Here is a 20,634-nt window from a genome sequence, read left to right on the forward strand (position 1 = left end):
TGGGCCACAGACATCTGAATGCTAGGCTGAAGGTTACATGCCTATAGTTATTTGGAAACAAATGGCACTAGTAAGTGACTTTCAGGCTGAGGGATGGGAAGAAGTTGTTTTGTTTCACTCAAGGTGCTCACAGATAGCTCTTTAAATCAAAAAGACGTCTTCCCTCTCTGAGAGGCATCAGAAGCACCAATCTTCAGAGATATTGTTGAAAAAACAGCCAAATAAAGGTTATAGATGGATTCGAGACACCCCAAAGGGGCCTCACTGGGTAATACACATGCTGTGAGAAGACAGATGGAGTTAAAGAGCATCCGTACCCATCCAACTACTTTTCTTTCCCCTAGCTGGATCACTTAAAACAGCGTTGTCAAAATACTATGCAGAGGAAAGCAATTAGGTTCTGGCCAGGTCTACCGAGACTAAAATGCTTTATTAATGGAAAGATATTGTGAAAATACTGTAGCTAGAAGCAGTTTAGTGTCAGGCAATTGGAAAACTCAATAAAGCATGTTCCATCACACCTAGCAATAAGAGGACTATTTGTATAACAGCAAAAAAATGTTTTTGATGTCTGTACTGTGATGTTGTCTAATGAAAAGCATCTTTTCCATTGTTTTCCAGGGGATTGTATGATATTGTTGTAGCAAAAGACAACCAGGCACGCTGTGTGGGCCGCTATGATAATCACGGCAGTTTTGGGGAACTGGCGTTGCTGTACAACACTCCTAGAGCTGCCACCATTGTTGCCACGACAGAAGGAGCCCTTTGGGGACTGGTAAGGAAAGGAAGTTGCTCTCATATGCGTACTATTTGAAATACTAACTCACCATATCTAGCAGCAGGTGCTTTTCTCAGTATGATTCCTTGTGCTAATAGCTATTTTATCATGATTTGTTATCTCACCTTGTTGCATAAAAGATCCATTGTGCAAATGGTTTTGGCCACCCTTCTAGAACAACTCATCTGTAAAAACTGTGTTGCTAGTTCTGTCTGTCCTTTTTATCATTTTGCATTTGTTGTTATCAGAGCTTTTGTTAGGGAAAAACAAACAAACATCCCTTCATCCTGCAGAGAACAGTGGAGACATTAATGCACATATTTTGCAGAGGGGAAAAACAGTATCTAAATAACGTTCTTTATTTTCAACTCACCTTTATGCCATTTTGTCCCCTTTAAGGGATATGGACAGCGTTGAATATCTTCTTGAGCATGTCAGTAATTTGAAGAGTAGGAAAACTGCCCAAAGCTTTGTTTTCCCTCAGAATAAACTGTCATGATGTTTCTGGTCCCTTTGTGTTACCCTGGAAGAGGTTCTCAGGTCAGTGTGACCTTTTGAGATACCAAGCTAAATGATAATGTTGCTTTGTCTCTAGCCCAGCAGTGTTTAATGTGAAGCTGTAGACATTAGTTTCCTATTTTAGTTCTTTTCTCTACACTATTTGGATAGGGTTATTTTCACAGTGCTCTCTTACTCGTCGGTAAGGGCTCACATAATAAGCAAATTGTGCCATCAGAGAAGCCCTTGAAGCCAAAAGTGTTGTATGCTTTTTGTGTGCACTGGGCTCCGCAGCAACAATCGCTGGGGGTTCACCATGTGTTGTGACCTTGATTATACGACTGATAAGCTGCTACACACGGCATGCTTATGCAATCTCTGCACTTGCTGAGAGAACTGATTTTCCTTTTCTTTGTGAGCTGAAAGAAAAGATTTTAGTAAATCAGCCAGGGAGTAATGTCAGTATCTTAATTTCTTGAACAAAATAGCTACGTACACAGCCCATTCATAGAAGGAAGAAACTGAGAAGATGATTCTTTGTTCCAGTTTGCCTTTGAAAAGAGCTGCACAAATCAGGTTAATTTTGTTTTCATTCTGTGGTTACATTCACTTAATTAGCAAGATGTAGTTGAAGGGAGACCTTTTGCTAGATGTCTGTCCTGTGGATATTTTATTAACTAAGGTTCCATTTTCCTGTCTAAAACTTTGGTTATTTATTCCTGTTATTCTGTTGTTGGCATGTCTTATTGTATTATTTTGTGCCTGATGTAATTTAAACATATCTTTATTAGTCTGCAAAAGTAATTGCTAAAGCTTATAGGTTGTCTGCCATTTAGGAGGTGCGAGTTACTCCTGCTGCATTGCAGGCTTAGGCTAACGGAAGGCTCAAACACGAAGCAGTAATGAAATGGGGGTTTTCTATGGAGCAGAGAAATGTCCTCACCGTTTGCTATTGAACGTGTCTGGGGAAAGCCTCACAGCTGTGTGTGCTTCCATCACTGTTCTGTCTATTTGTCCAAATACTGCTGCTTCTCCTACCTCATTGATACTCTGAAACAGATGAATTCTGAATTTATGTTTTTGCAATTCCCCTGACAGTTTCTGCACCTCTCTGCTTTTCTAAAGGTGTACATATGAAGAGACTTCTACCACTGAAGAATTTCTTTAAAACAAAAGAACACCCCCCCCCCCCACAAAACAGACAAAAAACCAACCAAGTAACCAACCAAAAAACCACGAATCCCTCAGGCTGTGCCATCTCTTGTCCTTTGGATAACAGTAACGCTATTCTGTTCATCTGTCACCTCCTTCAATTTACATATTCCACTAGTGCTACCAGCATCAGTCATTGTTTCCTCTCAAAGTATATGTAGCCTGCAGCCCATAAAACTGTTCTCTTACCTGGAAACACCACTTCACCTCAAAATCTCTTCTGAAGTATCAGTTGATGTTTTTAGAAAATGAAGATGCAGTTTCTCAGGGACTTTGGATGTTGCTGCTAATTACGTGGTATATTTAAAATATGTATATATATTTGGGGGGACCTTTTTCCTGACCGAATTTCTGCTCCTTTCTTCTGACTTTATTTTTGATTTTCCCGTTTAGGCTCACATCATTTATAGGCTGTTAGCATTACTGTTCTGCAAACACTAACAAAAATACTGGGGGGCAAGTGCCTTTCCCCTTAGCCTGGGTGTGCTGTGTATTTGCAGCTCTCTTGTACCCATTCTCAGCACTGTTCTCCAGTAGTTCAGCCCAGCCTTTTCTGCGTGCAAATAAAAAGCATTTCATTAAGATCTCTGACAATAAACTCGCAAACATGTCTGCCACTGCAGGTACTGAGACAGATGTAGTTAGCTGGGCGAGCTTGCCTTCACTCAGGCACGTACTGCCGCCCACTGGCCATGGAGCTGGTACAGCACTAACTGCTGCCTGAAAAAAGAGAGTCAGCAGGGCAGGTGGTGGAGCAGCAGGCTGGAAATCTTGCCCAGTATTTAGGCTTCAAAAGCAAACCAAAGCATTTTTACATCAAGAAGGTGCTTATGGTGCATGTGGACAGATAGAAGTTCAGGAGCCAGTCCCTGCAAAAAGCTGCCTCTTGGATCCTTAAAGGTGGAGGAGGAAATCAAGTCTGTTGCTGTTTGATACTCTGTGCTGATCTAAATCTGAATTGAGGACAGAAGAATCCAGTTCAGACTTAATCCTGTAGTTGCTTTACCAAATAAGTGTTGCAAATTCCAATTTCCAATGGCTTCAGCAAGAAGAGAATAATTTCTTTATTCTGTGTGGAAGCATGGAAGATATAATAAAAATCTACCAAAAAAGAAAACAAACTCAACTCTGAAAAACAGTACAAGATAGACTAAAAGGGGAATTCTTAAGTGCTTATCTGAGAAGGACCCAAGTTTGTCTTAGAGCTCCCTGTCTTTCAGTTTGTTGTTACAGTAAATACTCCCACAAGACCTGTTAGGATCACCATTGCGAAGGATATGGTGCCAATTTAATAGCCTGACTCTCATATCCAGTGTTTCTTACACTGCTTAGTTAATGTTTGTTAGTTCTTTAATCAATAAGCATTTTAGTTGAGAGGAGTAATTTGTGCTGTTTCTTGCAGGATCGAGTGACATTCAAAAGAATTATATTGAAAAACAATGCAAAGAAGAGGAAGACGTACGAGTTATTTATTGAATCTGTGCCCCTTCTTAAATCCTTGGAGGTAAAGACTCTTGGAAATATCAGATTCTTGCACTAGCGTTAACACTGCAGTCAGTGTTTCTGCTGTATCAGAAATCTGTGTCAGTTTTGCATACAGATTTTTAAGAGCTGCTTTAGTGTCCCATTTGCCGTACAATGATTTTACGTTGTTGAACAACATGTACAAAATGTTGTACAACATTTTTTTCATATCCTTTGTTCACAGTAGACAATTTTTATCCTAGTCTGTATAAACATTTAAAAACAAAATATAAAACAGAGAACATGTATGAAAGTGAAAACTGGGACTTGTGACTTTGGTTCTGTTTGAGGGTGTGATACTGAAGTAATGGTACAATCACTGAAAAATTTGGCCTTCGTTGACTGCGAATGGTTTTAATTTCATAGCTGTGGGCCACACCAGATCTTGCCTTAAACCTTAACCCATATTCAGGAGTTAAACTAAGAACAGGCTAAAGAAAGCACTGCTGCCTGGGAACAAAATGACCAGGCAGAGCTGACACGTGTTATGTTGACGTGTGTGGTACATGATTGTAGGAATGTGTAGTCACTCCTAAGCCGTGCTCAGACTGTGTTTTCAGAAGGGTTTTGTAGCCATACCAAACTGCTTTGAACGTTGGTATGTTTCTGCCTTTGCCTTATATCACAACTTAGATTTCTTTGTTAGCATTGATATTTTGTATTTCAGAACATCTTTTAATCCTCTTAAGAGAAAATTACAAAATGATCAAGTATCATAGCTGTGAAAAGCAACCTCTAATATATGTTAGTTTGGACATATGCCGATAGCTGTGGAAGGGGTGAATTGCATAACATCTTCTCCTTTGATGGCTGGCTTAAACTAGTTCAATCAATGTGACTTTTGAGCAAAATGACTCATAAATATTTAAGGATATAGAAAAATAACTCATTAACACTGCATGGCTTTTTGCATGACACACTGCAGCTGAATCATGCGTGGATCAGAATTAACAGTTTCTCAAACATGGGTTAGATTGAAGTGCATTTGTGAAATGAATGGATTAAAACTGAATCATCTGTTGAGGTATTCATTTTTAACTGTTTAAGATTTTCTTCCTTTCTGAATACATTTTTACACTGATCTGAACAAATAACATTGTTTTGTGGTATGCTGGATGAGAAGCAGGAAACACTGGAGATAAATTTAACTGTCCTTTCTCCCTTCCTGTTTGTGAGGGCTTAGGCATGTTTCACTGCATGTCAGATTAGTACCTCCTGACCTTGCTGCTGGGCATCCTGTTGCAATGCCTGCTTACAATTTAGACTCAGTATCTTCTTCAGATCACCTCTTCCTCTCACTAATCTAGGAGTGAGTTTTGGGACTGGGAAAAAAAAAAAAAAAAAGATTATTCAAGTGTATGGTGATTAAAATGTTTTGAATTTGTGCTGCTGGTATTCTCACTGAAGTTTGTTCTTAGGAAATTTGTGACTTTTTGTAAGTGCTTTTGTCAAATTTCATCTGAATCTCACAGGACGTATTTTTGTTGTTGTTGTTCTAAAACAGCCAAATCTGTTATTTTAAATTTAGGGGGTAAGAAAAGCACACGGATGGGACACTAGAAAATTTTATTTGCCTATTGATTATGGTAGTCTTGAAAACTGTTGAGCAGTTTAACAAAGTCATTGTTAGGGCTGCATTTTTCAGTACCCAGATTCTGTGTGTGTGTGTGTCTAGTGAATGCATCTTCAATTCTGAGTTACAAAGTTTACTAGAGATGTACTGTAGCAGACAGATAATTGTGCTTAATTTTCCTCTTCATTCTAGGCATCAGAGCGAATGAAAATCGTGGATGTTATAGGAGAGAAAGTGTATCAAGATGGGGAACGTATCATTGCTCAGGTACTTGGAGTCTAAATTCCCATTTATCATTCTCTCATCTCTTCTTCTTTTCCTATGTGGAACTTATAGAATCATGTTAATTGAATCAACTTGGCATCACTTATTTTTTCTTCAAACAAACTTCCGGTGGGCCACACCAGATCTTGCCTTAAACTTTTAACATCCGGTTTGTTTAACCAGCTTTTGAATGTTTGGGGAAGTACCACTGAGTCTTTTGCTACGTATTTTTTCTATTACTTTAGCTTCTGTTTTTTCTCCTTGTGTCCACTTGTTTTTCATAATTGGTCTTTGGAAGGGTTCAAGAGGAATGTGCCTTAAGCTGAAAGTAAGTCCGTCTATGCAGTTTTCCATGGAAGCTATTTTCCATTCCCAGCTGTACCTTTTATAGGCATCTGTGACCAGATTAAACAAGGAGTCACAATCACATAGTAAAAGCATCTCTGATTTCTAGGTCTGACTAAGCAGCACAATCAAACAATTCAACAGGAGCGTGATTTGAATAAAACTAAATGAACTCACTGGGAATATTTTACTAGTTGGACTCAACTGAGTTAACTGTACTGTCTAAGAAACTATCAGTTACTTAAACCACTCTTTTCCTAATGCTCTTAAAAAGAGTATTTCAGTGTTGTAGTCTGACTTCAGCTGACAGTCTCTGATTGTTGATATGTTTTGTCTGCTGTAATAGATCAAGGCCAGATTGGTGGAACGTGAAGCTGGACAAATTCAAGCTGAAGCTATGTTTTTGTTGGCTGTGACAGAAATAACTTTTTGGGATATTTTTACTGATGAAACACCAGAATTTTGCATCAAGTTTCACTGGAAGTTGCTTTGTATATTTACTTATTTTATGAAAGTACTCTAGTTCAAATAGGAGTTAATGCAAGAAAGTCCTTGGCCTACCAGAAATAGTAGGCTTTTGATCACAAGTTGTCTTGTTTTATAAATGGAGTGTGACTCCTTGATAATGTCTTGAATAGTTGATCTTAATTACCTTGAATGTCAGATAACACTGAATGTAGGAAACCTTAGTTTGCTGATAACCAAATACTGCCAAATAACTTCTCTCCAAAAAGACGCTCGGTTTTGTAAGCTGAAAATCGTGTTGCTTAAGAACCTGAGAAAACTGGACTCTCAGAAAAATCAAAGCTAATAAATCAGCCTCCAGTTGCGCAGTTGGTTTTAATCTCTGTAATAAGTGAATTAAGGACAAGGATGGAATTACCTGTAAAAAAAAAATACAAGTAGGATTAATAGTCTGGATTGTTTGGGGTGATAGTGAAAAGATGATGAAATGTTATGCTTGGAAAAAACTGCTAGCTCTTCCGTTACAGCAGTTGCATCAATACCATGAACCCCTTTTCTCTCATCCAGCACACATTTCAATAGCTACTCTATGAGGATCTTTTTGGAGACAGTGTCAGAGGCCTTACTGAAGTCTAGGTAGTAGTCATAGGACTTTTTCATAGAAACAGCTGAGTTTGACTAAAACAAAAATTTTTACTTAATGCTCAGTTATTCAGCAACACCTTAGCATATCTTTGTAGAATTTGATATAAAATGGCTACCAGTTTGGAGGTTCTCCCACTTTCCTGGTGTGACTTATTTTCATGTAATGGCATGATGCCATTAAGTGCTTCATTCCTTACTCACTACCTTTCTATGGCTGTTGCATCATTCCTCATGTAGATGGCTTGCATTGTGGATGTGGTCCTCTTCCTTTCTATGTTAATGTTCCTCAAGTATAGCTATTCTGGATTCTGCTGATCCCACTATTTTAGCTAGGATTGGTTGAACTCATTCATACTTAGTTTAATGGATCTTTCTTCCTACTGACATCTAGAAATGTGGTCACTGACTTGATGTTTTATTAAACCTTGCTTCTGAAAATTCTAGGCTCAAGTTAGTTTCACTATCTTCTGGTTGCTTTCATGAGTATCGGAAGATTTGTGTTCACTTAAGTGATTTTGCTCTGTACTGTCAATCCCCTTTGCTTCTTTCCTTCCTACCTCCCCTGTCACTGAAGGATGTGTACTAACAGTTTCTTCCCCTGTGGGTTCATCTGATATAGTTGCATAACCAGTCATCTTTTAATGCTTTAAGAATTTGAGTGTCACTCAATTCCAGCAGATCTCTGCACAAAGCCTAGTTCAGAATGAATGCTTTAATACCACTTTTATATATATATATATATATATATATACACATTATACATACACACTTTTACAGTAAACAAAAAAAAATGTTTTACCTTTTCTTCACAGGGTGATAAAGCAGATTCCTTTTACATTGTAGAATCTGGTGAAGTAAAAATCATGATTAAAAGCAAGGTAAGTTCAAATTGGGTGATCAAGCTTTAGATTAATCCCTGATTTGATCAATTAACGTGAGCAGTGTGCAAAAACTTAGCTTATTTTAAGATTGATTTTTTTAATGATATTTATCCTTGTCACTTACGTGATATAGGTTGTAAATCCCTGTATCTGTTCTGAAGTGGCCAGAATTCAGTTTGCTAAAGTTGGAAGGTCTTTTGCTCGTATGTGCTTCTCTGCAAACTGACCTGATGTACTCTCGCTGGCCTTAAGTGTGGAAATGAAACTTGTAGGATTATAGCAAACTGCAGCTAACAAAGCTGGGACATTTTATCTCCAGTGAGATAATAGCCATTGGCATTTGAACGAATCTCTGTACAGCCTGGAGCAGTCCTTAGGGAGCAAAGTCTCATGCATGAGAAAACTTTGTACCTGCGTTAGGCGACTGTAATAGCAGTTCCCAAAGCTGTAACAGTGAGTATCTGCCAATCTCAAAACTTGTGGGCCAGCATACACTTTTCTTATCAAACTTGTAATTGAACATTCTGTCAGGGTATTCTACCAGTACAGGGAATGATTTGGGAACTGCTAGTTTAAAAGCTCTAAACCAATGAGCGGTCGCACATCCCCAGGATATCTGGGATTAACTTGAGCCTTGTACAAAGACAGAACTGCATGTGAATAATTAAAATGCACTGTTTTACAGACTATGACGAGTAAGGAAGCTAACCAAGAAGTGGAGATTGCTCGGTGTCGCAGAGGACAGTATTTTGGAGAGCTTGCACTTGTTACCAACAAACCCAGGGCAGCCTCTGCCTATGCTGTTGGGGAGGTCAAATGTTTAGGTAAGCAGATGTTCTATGTTTCTAGTTACTCTCTTCTGGTCTTCACTTGTTTTGTGGACTACCCCTGACAGAGCAGCTATTTGAAACCTGGCCAGCCTTTTGGTACCTTGTGGTCAGATGCTAGAAGCTAAGAGCATTGGCCTGGAGTGGATTTCCATGATGAGGTTTGAGAAGCACCGTTGTCTCCTGCTCAGACCTTTAGTTTCAGATGGGTGGGGATAACTGCCCAGCAGGCTCTGTTTTCCCTGCTTGTATGGTCTGTGCCTTTTGAAAGGGGGAACTTGCACCAGGACTCCAGACTTCAGCATCAGCTTCTTATATAGAGATTGTTTGTCACGGCTTCCAGGTGATCTGTTAATGCCTACACGGCGTGTATAGGTCAGGTGTGTATTTCGTTAATCTTGTTTCTCCAAGCAACAGGACAGAGAGAAATCGGAGATAGGATTTGTTTGTGTGGCTTCTGTTGGAGCCTCAGAACCATGGATTAGACTGAATGTCTGTGTTCTGAGATCAAAAAGTAGATTGGCATGTGGTGTCCTTTTTGATAAACAATCTTCACTTCTGTTCTTTGCAGTCATGGATGTGCAAGCATTTGAGAGGTTGCTTGGACCCTGCATGAATATTATGAAGAGGAATATAACGCATTATGAGGAGCAGCTGGTGGCAATGTTTGGCTCTAGCATGGACCTGTTGGATCCAGGGAATTAGGCACAGGGTACCTCAATGCCTTCTTAGTTCAAGACACAGAAAAGCCTCCTATCAGCAACACAACTCACAAGGAAAATGGACACTACGGAACAGTTACTGCTGCTGTCTTCTTGGGCATTTTAAAAACCATAAGCAAGTCTCAGCACAGATGGATTGCTCGCTCCCTGCCTCCACTTTGCTGCTGATACTTCATTATTAGACCTAGATTAAAGATGATTCTAACCCCGAGTTCACTTACTTGGTTCAGAATGGCATCTGTTCAACAGTTCAAGTGCCTGATACGAAATCCAAAGTGTACAAGATACAGAAGCCTCCTTCCTCCTGGTGTTCCCGTTGGGATAAATTTTCAGATCAGATTTTGTGGTGGGAGGTTGCCTATTCTGCAGAGGCAACCTGTGGAATACAAGCCCTGTATAGGCTTATTATCTTCTTGTATTGTTTTCCTTACACAATGTCAAATTTGCTTTTAATTGTAGCATCTGGGTTTGAAGTTAAAATATCAGTGGAGCTGGTTAATAAGGTGGCACTGAAGTTTTCTTCTACCTGCTGAAAGATGCAGGTACTATAGCTCTTTAAACCAAGTAAACTGAGCTGGGGACACAGGTGAGAGTCTGCTTAGCAACAAAATGCAGAAAATGAAGCATTACTAAATTTCAAGTGTTTTCTGAGCAGCAAAGAAAATTGTTTTGCTCCACGCTTCCCAAAAAGTGTGCAGTGAGTTCAGATCAAATGGCTGGAAGGTGTCATAGTTGTCATCTCCCCAAATTTGCTCCTCGTTTCTGACATCAGGTGGATTTTATTGTGGTGAGATCACAATAGATGGCCACCTTCTGCTTACGGAGATCCTTTATACTGCTAGATTTGCCAGGGTGCTGTTGTCTGGGTCAGTTTTAAAACTTTATAAGGAGGTGAATGTTATGTAATTTAAAGGAAAGCTACTTCTGTACTTATTTATAGGAGCTCCTCCCCGAAAAAAAAAATATCACAGTATTCTAACTTTATTGGACACTTGGAGTCCACTTGACTTCCAAATGCCATGTTGATTTTAAAAACTTTTGAAAAGTTAGTAACATTGGACTTCGCAAAGCAAATGTCTTTGCTAACTAGGCAGTTGGTGTACTTGAGGGATCTTTTGGGTTAAGTGATAGCTAAGCTAATGATGTTTATGTAAAATACCTGTTAAATTTGCAGCATTTTCTAGGTAGATTCTATTTCTACAGCTTTAATGGACTTAATTGGTATACAGCTGAGATTTTATCAAAGTACTATCTAAATAAGAATCAGACCATAAGAAGAACATTTTTATGGTGTGAAATGGAATATGTATACTAAATCATTGAATTTGTAGGTAATAAATCTAGTGACCCTTTGAATTTGCATTCTTCTGCAGCTCACGAAAAACTTGGTGGTGTTTTTATGGGGATGATGGTATTTTAATTGTGGATGCTAATGTAACAGAACCTGCTCTTTTTATTCATGGCCATCTGAGCAAGAGCAGAAGGATGCCAATGTTGAATTCCTGTTTCTAGTTATGACAGTGGACATTTCTTTAAGGCACAAGATACTTAGCTGCAACTTAGCTGTAAGTTGATTTCCGGGTGATAAATATTTTTCCCTAAATTGATGAGGACGTCCCAGTTCCTGCAATATGAGTAGGATGGAAACTTGATAAGTTTGGCTATTGTCCAGTAACTGTAATTGGAGTCATATTTTTATATGATGCAAGTGATTTGTAGTGGACACCACTGAACAAGGTGTTTCCATATTAAAGTTCTGGTTGTAATGTGTAGTGGCTGTTCTAACTGCATGTATTTTAGAACAGTGAATTGCCCTTGCTTTCCTGGGCTGGATTTCTTTTTCTTTTTTTTTGTTTTGTTTTGTTATAAATTACAGCCAAAGAAGCAGCAGGTACTTCTTTTGAGCTTCTGAGGTTTTACACCAAAGACAGTATCATTCTTTTAATTACAGATTTTTATTTTTTTTAAGACAAAAAATAAAAGAAAGAGGGGAAAAAAAAAAAACAAACCACACTCATCGGGCCCATACACTGATATTTTAAAGTTTAAGATAGTTTGGGCTCTAAGACAGAAGTCTCTCTAAAGCCAGCTTGTGACTGTCTTGCAACCCAGACATAAGCTGGTCTGCAAACCAGTATAAAGAGAAACTTGCTGTGAATAATGATCTTGGGGTCTTTGCTCCCAAGCAGAATATCCTCTCCTTTGTCTGGAGGAGCCTGGCAGGTTGGGCTGCCTTACAGATGGATTCCACTTTGGTTCTCTGCAGGACAGGACTGGATACCTCAGCATATGCAAACATTGGCAATTGTTTTGAAGTTTAACCAAAAAAAAACCCAACACCCAAGCAAGACCAATGTTAGATTTGTAAGGTACTTCTGCCTGGAAGGGAGAATTTGAGCAAACTTTTGAAGTTTTATCTTTCTCTAGATTCCTTGAAGCAAAGGCATACTGGGCAATGCCATCCTGCATCCAGGATCTGTGACATCATTCGGTGGTGTAGAGAGGCAACCTGACCTTCAGCTGAAGGAGAATGAGCCTGTAAGAAGGCAGGTCCATGTAAACTGTTCTAGTTTGCAATGTGTGTGACTAGTTTGGTCTGGTTTAACCAACATGTTCTGGGCAAATTTGGAACATGAAGGTAGTGATAGAAGCTTCTAGCAAGATGCTCAACATAGCCAGGTATCTGGATAGCCAAACAGCACCAGCAAAGTCAGAAAACGTGCAAAGGGTGATACCAAGACCAAGGAGTGATGTGAGGTGTCTGGTAGTAAAGTTCTACCTGCATTATTGTCTAAGTTTATTCCTTTTCTCTATGACTGTTCTCACAAATGCTGGGGAGAATGAGCACAGGTTTTTTGTTGTTACTGCTCAGTGTTCAGTAAATCTTCTGTGGATTCTCTGACAGTGGAGAAAGATCTATTTTTTAATAAAAGAACTCAGCAGCAAAGTGGGTAAAGAGGATAGTGTCTTTGAGACTTGGAGGAAAAGGTCTCATTTCTGATTTCCTGCTTGTGATTGTTGTGAAGTCAGTGAGAGGAGCTTTCAGTGGTCGAATATCCTGGCATATGGTATTTCTACTTAATGTCACAGCACAGGTTTCACAATGTAAAAAAAAAAAAAAAAAAAGAAGGAGGGGGCAAAATGCTCTCTTTTAGACAAGAAAACAAAACTGTGCAATTTTGCACAGAGGGAAAAAAAAAACAACCCTTTGAATGTCACTTCCATTCTTTCTTTTCTGTTGGCTGAAAATGGACGCTTGTTCATGACTTGTATTTGTAAACTAGTCTTGCCAAAATACAAACACTGTTTTTTTTTTCACTCCAGATAATTTTTGTTGTTACAGTTATTGCTGATTATTTTCACTTCTTTCTAACCATATATTTTATTTCAAGAGGCCTTCCTTGTGGATTTTCTCCTGATTGTCTGCAGCACTACACTGCTATTTCAAGGTGGAAGAAAGTCACTAACCTCATGGGAGAACACTCAACTCCGCTTAGCTGGCTGGAGCTAATAATGCATTACTAATTTTCCTCTGCTCTGTGGGGCAGAAGGGGAATTAAATTCTGCATAAAGTTGCTACCTCAAGGCTCCAAGTGCTTTAAAAGTCTTTCACGTGGGAGAATTTCATAAGACAGTTCTTAAAATTGGTCTGTTCTTTTGAGTTAAATATTTTTAACTGATTCATTGAGGGACCCTTATTTTAATTCATTTTACACTTACTATTTGATTCTCAAAGGATGAATAGCTGCAAAGTTTGGTTCTTGCAGTACAGTGTTAACATGAAAAAAAAAATATCTGACGTATAAGCATATGGTTTTAACAAGTTAAACCACTCGGGTTCAGCTTCACTTTTGGTTAATAAAAAACTGACATGTTGTGTCCAGCCTTCCTGGTACAATCCTGTGTGTGCTCTTTATTGTTTACTGCAGCTGACACAACCCCCCGCAGCGCTTACATCAGGAGCAGGCTTTACAGCAGCTAACTAGATTTTCCTGGAGCGCCTGAGTTTCTGGTGCTTGTGTTATCAGAGCCTGATGGAGAACAGCACTCACACTATTGCAATAACCAAAACAGGTTTGTTCATTATCTGACCACCACTTTTTGCCCTTTGATGACAAAATTTTACTAATATCTTAAAAAATAATACAAAATTCTATAGAGATTATTGTTCCAAATAAAACTGGCTACTCTGACATGTTTGCCACATTATTGTAGAAATATTATTTGAGCACTGTGCTAACTGGTTCTCTGTTCCTAGGAGGAACACTAGAGATCTCTTGCTGTCCTACACTTACAGCTACTGAATTTTATGTGGCAAGCTGTTTTTTTAACCAAACTAATAATTTGAAAAACAAACAAACAAAAAACAACAACAACAAAACAAATTTGGTATGTGTGAAATTATCTATTCCAACATTCAACATTTGCTTTTGCTTAAGCTTCGTTTCTAAGCATTTGGTATTTCTTGTACAGTTTTTAAATGAGTCTGGGAGCGTAGTCCAGGTGGATTGTGGTGCTCATCATGAGAAAGCCTCTGCTGCAATACAGAACTTCAGCTTTGGGCCCTAAAGGAAGATGTTGACATGTGAAGGGGCTAGAAGGCAACAGCATGATGAACAAAGATCTAGAAAACGTCATGTTTTACAGAAGGACAAGAAGAACTGGGATTTTTTCCTCAGGAAAGGAGGACTGAGGGAAAGAGTGCTGGGAATCTTCAGTTCCACAGAAGATTTTATTGAGGAGGAATGATCCCATATTGACTAGGACCGGCCTCTTTTTACAGGTTATAGGCTATAGCAGGGAAGATCTTGACTAAGCATTCAAAAGATCTATCTGGAAGACAGAATAGGCTGCTTGACAGCCTATTGTGAAATGCGTCGCCGTTTTCTTGTGAATACCTCCTTCAGATCGCCAAAGGCTGTAGTTGACCTAAAGGTGCTGTCTCCAGGTTTGTGCCCCATCAGCAGTAGGAAGATGGCAAGGCCTGCCCCTTACAGCCTGACACCCAAGAAGGCCGTCAGTGTGCTAGGGTCAGCCCCAAGGCTCACGAAGTGCCTGGGCCGGAGGGGGCCAAGCTGCTGGGGGGCAGAGAAAATCCCGAGGCTGAACAGAGAAAACATCTTGAAACCTGAAGTGCCTTTACACAGACTGGTTAGCTTGATGACAAATAACTTTCTTGTGTGTCGGGCCCTGTCTTAAGTGTAGGTTACTGCAGTGTTACCCTGCCAGGTGAGCGTTTGTTCTTGGATGAATGTTTTTGAAAAGAAGGAAAAATCCATGAAGTTCTTAGGCTCAGGATGTTATTTCGCCTTGGGCGTTTTTTTTGCGGAGTAAATGAACTTCCACCCTTTCTGCCGATTTTCACACAAGTCTTTCAGGTCAACCACAAGCATTTATGCAGGTCTCAGGTGTTTTACCACCGCCCGTTCCCCCAGCTCCGGGGAGACTCGTTTCGGCCCCGAGGACTCCTCAGGCCATGGTTTAGTGGGTGACATTGGTGGCAGGGGGACGGTTGAATCAGATAAAGGTTAGAAAACACTTCAAAATGATGATTCTACGGCTACTCCTTGCCTTCCTCGCCCTGAGGCGACGCCCCCGGGCGGCGCTCGGCCCCCCTCGTCGCCATGGCGACGGCCTTGACTCCGCGGGGCCGCCGTAGGGCGGGCGGGCGCCGCCATCACGGGGCGGATGGCGAGAGCGGAGCCGCCGCCGGCCGCCTTCGAGCGGCGGGTGCTGAGGAACGCGGCCGGGCACCACTACCTGCGCGTCCGTCTGTGCGTGGCCCTTTCCCCGCCGTCCCGTCCCTTCCCGTCCCCCTTCTCTCCCCTCTAACCGGCCCTCTGCTCTGCTTCCCCGCAGGGAGCTGCCCGACGGCGGGGCCCGGCCCAGCGCCGCGCAGCTGAAGCAGCTGGTGGTGGCGGCCCTGAGGGAGCTGCACGGAGAGGTGCGACGGGACGGGACGGGACGGGACGGGACGGGGTGGCTGGTGCTGGGGGAAGGACCTTTCCTTGCTCCGCCGTGCGCCTGGGGTTGTGCCTCTGTCGTCCTGCGGCTCCGGCCCGCCCGGCTCTGGAAGTCGGCATGGGGAGGGTGTTGTCCTGGGGTGCTTCGTGAGGGGGAGTAGGGGAAGGGAACAGCGTGGGTGGGGGAGCCCTGAGTACTATCCCCCCCCCCCCTTTTTCTGATTGCTGAGTGGCTTCAGACAAGGCAGGCTGTGTCTGGGGCCCGCAGCTGTGTTGTGGAACCCAGCTGCCTTCTGTCAGAGCGGTGTTGCAGGAAACGAGGGGTGGTGTAGCTGAAATTCGTGTGGGATTTGAGCATAACTTTCCCAAAGGCACGTGCTGACAGTGAAATCTCTTGGTTATAAACCCCAGGAAAAGCATGGGATGGTACTTACTTAAAAACTTATTTTTACATAGGTTGGAGCAGCTTTGCCTGTTGATGTCTTAACATATGAGGAGAAAACTCTCTCTGCAATATTAAGAGTTGTTAGCAGGTAAGGTGCAGTATGTGTGCACTTTAGATACAGTCATGAAAGTATTTTTCACTAAAAAAGCAGAACTCTCAGTCTAAGAGTGGTCTCTGAGAGTTAAGGCTAACTTGCAGCTACCTGCATGGAGCATGCAGAAAATAAGTTAAAATTCACTGAGATTTTAAACCCAGGTGCATCCACATATTATTCCTGCTTTAAAACAGAATGGTCTGGTAGGAACTAAGCACTGCTGAAATAAGTGGCATTAGATATCTTTCTGTCCTAAAGATGTGAATGGTTGCCAGATTTAAATGAAGACAGCTGTGGGTGATTTAGGGGAAGAAGGAGTTTAAAGGCCCAGAAAGAACTTATGAACGGGGCCAGCAAAGTGAGTTTGACAAGGTAACGTTAAGCATCTGCTATGTTGCAGTCATTACAATAACCCTTTATGGCACAGTGTTGCTACTAGCACTCATTGATGGAATTACCTGCTGTTAAACTCTGTTAAGGTTTCATTACTCTTTACGTAACATACTTTTCTTTAAGATGTTTATGTTGCAGGAGAACAGAAAAACAAATTTTATTAATAAATCTTTTGTATTTTTTTTCACTTAGTGGCTTTGTCAAGCTGTGGAGTGCTCTAACGTTGCTGGGCTTCTACCAGAACAGAAGGTGTGCCTTTCGAGTGCTGCAGGTAGGCCGGATGGCTTCCCCAAATGTCAGTTCTTGCTGTGTGATCGCCTGGCTAGTTGAGCATGTGGCCTCTTAATAGACAGGTGGCCTACTTGCAAGAAACTCTTGGTTTGGGAGTGAAATGCTTTTCAGTGCAGGTGTGTAGGCCTGTGTTTAAGCAATTGTTTTCTTACACTGAATTTTGTAAAATCTGACAGTAGCAGCTGTCTCATCACTTCATGGTTTCATTCCAATGAGAAACATTGATATTAATATATCTGCGAAAAAATAATTTCTGGAAAATTTTGTTCTTTGCCTACACCTTGGTCCAATCCTTTACTTCCTTACCCTGTTTCTACCCTTTTTAATAGTTAATGTTGGCTCACTTCATTTAAAAATGCATGCATGAATGTGCACCTTCAGAGCTTTTTTTTTTTTCTGAGGATGCTGCTTAATAAAACAAGTTCCAAGAATTGTCTCTGAAGCCATGAGTAACCAAAATTCTGTTCAGCCATAGCTCTAACTTTAAAATATTTTATTTAAAAGGGAAATCTTCAGTATTTTCAACTTTGAGTGCATTTGATTTTTTTAATGCGTTTTTTTTTTTTTCCCCGAACTAGACATCTCCATTTCTTCTTGCGTTATCTGGGAACAGTAGAGAACTAGTCTTGGACTGAATGCAGTTGTTGGTTTGATTGTAAGAAGATGCTGCTGCTCTGCAGGTGTGGAATTTCTAGAGGGGATTTCCGACAAAGAGCCTTGACAAAGCTGACAGTTACAAGCTCTCTGCTTGGATGTTCCTTACTTCAGAGTTTACATATAAAAGTTGGAGACAAAGCTGAACTTACTAAAGCTTTTACACAGAACGATGTTGTTACTTTTTCTGATTTAACAGGTGACACAAACCCTTTGCATTTAGATGAAGATTTTGCAAGGAAGTCTAGGTTTGGGAGAACTATTGTACATGGAGTTTTGATCAATGGACTTATTTCTGCAGTTTTGGGTACTAAAATGCCTGGTCAAGGTTGTGTGTTTCTTTCTCAGGAGATTCGATTTCCAGCTCCTTTGTATATTGGAGAAGAAGTCATAGCTGCAGCGGAAGTTAAACGACTGAAGACCTCTGTTGCACACATCTCAGTATCATGTAAAGTCAAAGGAAGTGGAAAGACTGTTATGGAAGGGATGGTGAAAGTCATGGTGTCAGAAAGTTAGAGCTGTTGATCTTATGCTACTTCACAGTAAAGGCAAAAATACGTTTGGTTTTGACTGTCTGTTTACATGGCATCTCTTAATCCAGTACATTTGCAACAGAAAACCTTCACGATCTTCCAAAGACTATACACAAACTTAATCCTGATGGTAACTGCATTAAGAGACTTACAACTTTTAATTTTTCTGTGTACCATCCCACTGAAACCAATGGAACTAGGCACTTACGCCTTACAGATGTGGCACTTTCAGACAAGCTGTGCTACAGTGGAAAGTCTAGAGCGGTAGGAGCTTATATTGAGGCTGTTCCTTTCATCAAGGCTGCACTTCATAGTAGCCCAGTTAAAACATGTTATAACTGTTTCACAGAATAGTTACATGGGTAATAAACACAGGTGAAAAGGGACAATTCTGTGCTTTTAACAAGCAAAACAGGTGAAGGTACTGATACACATGTACTGCAAGATTGCTTCATGTAATCTGTATTGAACCTCTAGCTGACGTTGCAGTGCTCTTTTGCAATGTGTTAGCTAATAAAGCCTTTAGCTCAGTCTATTAGTAGTAGCCAGCCGTAATATAAACAACACACTCTGACAAAGCTTGAAGATGCAGCACTTGAAATACTTTATGAGGAATGATGAGGACCATCAGTAGTAAACGTACAGGCTTTTTTCAGTTGGTGACTCATTTTCTGGCTGCATGTTACCCCCTCCTTTTCTCTGCAGCAGAAGTGCATTCTGCATTGATACAAATAATCTCAAAAGTTGTTTGCTATGAAAAGAAAGTTTGTCCTCAAACAGTGTGATGAAGGCCACTGGTAAAACAGCTATATTGTCTAGGTGTGATGTCAAATACAACCCTAATGCAACAACATACCTCAGGTGTTAAAGGAGGCAGGATCACAGGGAGGGGCAGCTGCAAGTGACAACAGTTGTAACATTTAGGCTGACTAAAATGTGCCTGCCGTTTTCAAAGCACAGGGCTTGGCCTGTTCATAACAAGGAACCAGTACTGAGAGCTTTCCTTATCTTTTGTCTGAGAGTTGATTCATTTCCTGCTTCTTTTTTTCTGCCTTAGGTCACTGCCTGATAACATATTTTTGCTATTCAAAGCACTGTTTCGAATCAGGCATCTACTTCTCTAGTTGTGAAGTTAATGCCTATTACCAGAATGAATCAAATCCGAGGGTGAGACAGTAGGCGGGAGGTTGAGGCAATAATTAAATTTGTATCTGACCTCCAGGGTAACTGCAGGAGAAGTTTGGGAAGAGTCAAACAAGCTTGCTGTTCTAAGCTGAGATTTAACTGCTTAATCACAATGCACAGCCATTTTCCTGTCAGCGTGGAGCGGCAGAGGGGAGATCGAGGCTGTTTGTGCCAACTGTTCTAAGTGTGTGACAAACTGTAGCTCTGTAGTCTTATATACTTACAACATTTGAAGTGAGGTTAATTTCTGTATGCAGTGTAAAAAGTCAAAAGGGTACGTGGGCAGTAGGTTTCCAAGTGGGATTGCTACGTGCTATTGAAATACATTTGGGATGTTGCTACAAGGAAAGTTAGGCTGTGGAATTCACTTTTGCCGCCTTCCATTCACATTTTGCAAATACTCTTTAACTAAAATCACTAAACCGTGCAGACGATACCGAATCCTACCCAATTTTCTCACGATAGTTTGCCTAAGGAGAGGAAAAAGGTAGGGAGCTGCAAGCCCCAGCAGTGCCTGGGGGAAAACCTCCTGCCGGTCTGTGGTAGCCAAGCCGAGGGCGGGCTCTGCCGCGGCTCGACGAAGCGCCGAGCCCGGCCCGCCCGTGACGGCCGGCGGAGCGGGAGCAGGGAGTTACCTCAGCGGGAGCCCGCCCGCCGTCCCTTCGGCCCCGGCCGGAGGAGGAGCGCCATGCCGCCGCTGCGTGCCTCCGACAGAGCTCGCGGCTCCCCCTGGCGGCCGGGCGGCCACAGGGCGGGCGGGCGGCGGCGCTAAGGCCCGGCGGGGCGGCGCGGAGCTGCCGTGTTGACAGCGCCGGGAGCTGGCCGGGAAGGGAAGCAGGTTGGCGGCGGCGGCGCCGGGTCCCCGCTGCCCTCCGCGGCATGGCTTTCATGGAGAAGCCTCCGGCCGGCAAGGTGCTGCTGGACGACACGGTGCCGCTGACAGCGCAGATCGAGGCGAGCCAGAGCCTGCACTCCCACACGGTGAGCGGCGGCGGCGGGCAGGGCCGCGGGGGCGGCGGGAGGGAGCCGGGGCGCCGGGGGGGGACCCCGAGAGGCGCCGGGGTAACCGGGGGTGGGCGCCGAGAGGGGGCGGGGGGGGAGCGGGGCCGGGCCGGGCGGCTCCCCGGCAGCAGGCCCGGCGGGGTCGGGGACCGCCCGAGGAGCCTCCGGGGTGGGCAGGGAGCGAGCCCCGGGCGGCGCGGGGAGATGGGGGCGGGGGGGGCAGGGGGTGCCCGGCGGGCCTGGGAGCTGTGGGGGGGGGCCCTAGGGGGAGCCCTGGGACCGCAGGGGGTGAGGGGGCAGCCCCCCGGGGAGCCCCTCCGATGGGGATGTGGGGTAGGGG

General features: G+C 42.3%; 4 protein-coding genes across 11 annotated transcripts in view; all 4 read left to right on the top strand.

Moving 5' to 3' along the window:
- PRKAR2A (protein kinase cAMP-dependent type II regulatory subunit alpha) overlaps positions 1-11,718 on the top strand; it is a 54,892-nt gene extending 43,174 nt beyond the window's left edge. The window contains exons 6-11 of the mRNA XM_040568284.1: positions 622-775; positions 3,891-3,992; positions 5,778-5,852; positions 8,117-8,182; positions 8,871-9,009; positions 9,584-11,718. Coding sequence (XP_040424218.1) covers positions 622-775; positions 3,891-3,992; positions 5,778-5,852; positions 8,117-8,182; positions 8,871-9,009; positions 9,584-9,717 — 670 coding nt within the window. The 3' untranslated portion in view covers positions 9,718-11,718. The remainder of the gene's footprint in view (positions 1-621; positions 776-3,890; positions 3,993-5,777; positions 5,853-8,116; positions 8,183-8,870; positions 9,010-9,583) is intronic.
- Positions 11,719-15,299: 3,581 nt separating this feature from the next.
- On the top strand, positions 15,300-18,132 carry RPP14 (ribonuclease P/MRP subunit p14). The gene is made up of 5 exons (XM_040568293.1): positions 15,300-15,508; positions 15,594-15,678; positions 16,154-16,230; positions 16,822-16,900; positions 17,499-18,132. The coding sequence occupies exons 1-5, from the start codon at positions 15,423-15,425 to the stop codon at positions 17,553-17,555; spliced, it is 384 nt and encodes a 127-aa protein (XP_040424227.1). The 5' UTR covers positions 15,300-15,422; the 3' UTR covers positions 17,556-18,132.
- On the top strand, positions 17,584-18,132 carry HTD2 (hydroxyacyl-thioester dehydratase type 2). Its single transcript, XM_040568292.1, has one exon. The coding sequence runs from the start codon at positions 17,584-17,586 to the stop codon at positions 18,088-18,090; it is 507 nt and encodes a 168-aa protein (XP_040424226.1). The 3' UTR covers positions 18,091-18,132.
- Positions 18,133-20,013: 1,881 nt separating this feature from the next.
- Positions 20,014-20,634, top strand: part of PXK (PX domain containing serine/threonine kinase like) — a 35,799-nt gene continuing 35,178 nt past the window's right edge. For 2 of the 8 annotated variants that reach the window (XM_040568271.1, XM_040568278.1), the window contains exon 1: positions 20,022-20,273. In XM_040568271.1, the coding sequence (XP_040424205.1) occupies positions 20,172-20,273 (102 nt within the window). In that variant the 5' untranslated portion in view covers positions 20,022-20,171. Of the gene's footprint in view, positions 20,274-20,634 lie in introns of all 8 variants that reach the window. The other 6 variants (XM_040568277.1, XM_040568276.1, XM_040568273.1 and 3 more) reach the window with 5 other exon arrangements.

This window comes from Cygnus olor, chromosome 10 (assembly GCF_009769625.2).
Source record: "Cygnus olor isolate bCygOlo1 chromosome 10, bCygOlo1.pri.v2, whole genome shotgun sequence".
NCBI classification, from domain to species: Eukaryota; Metazoa; Chordata; class Aves; order Anseriformes; family Anatidae; genus Cygnus; species Cygnus olor.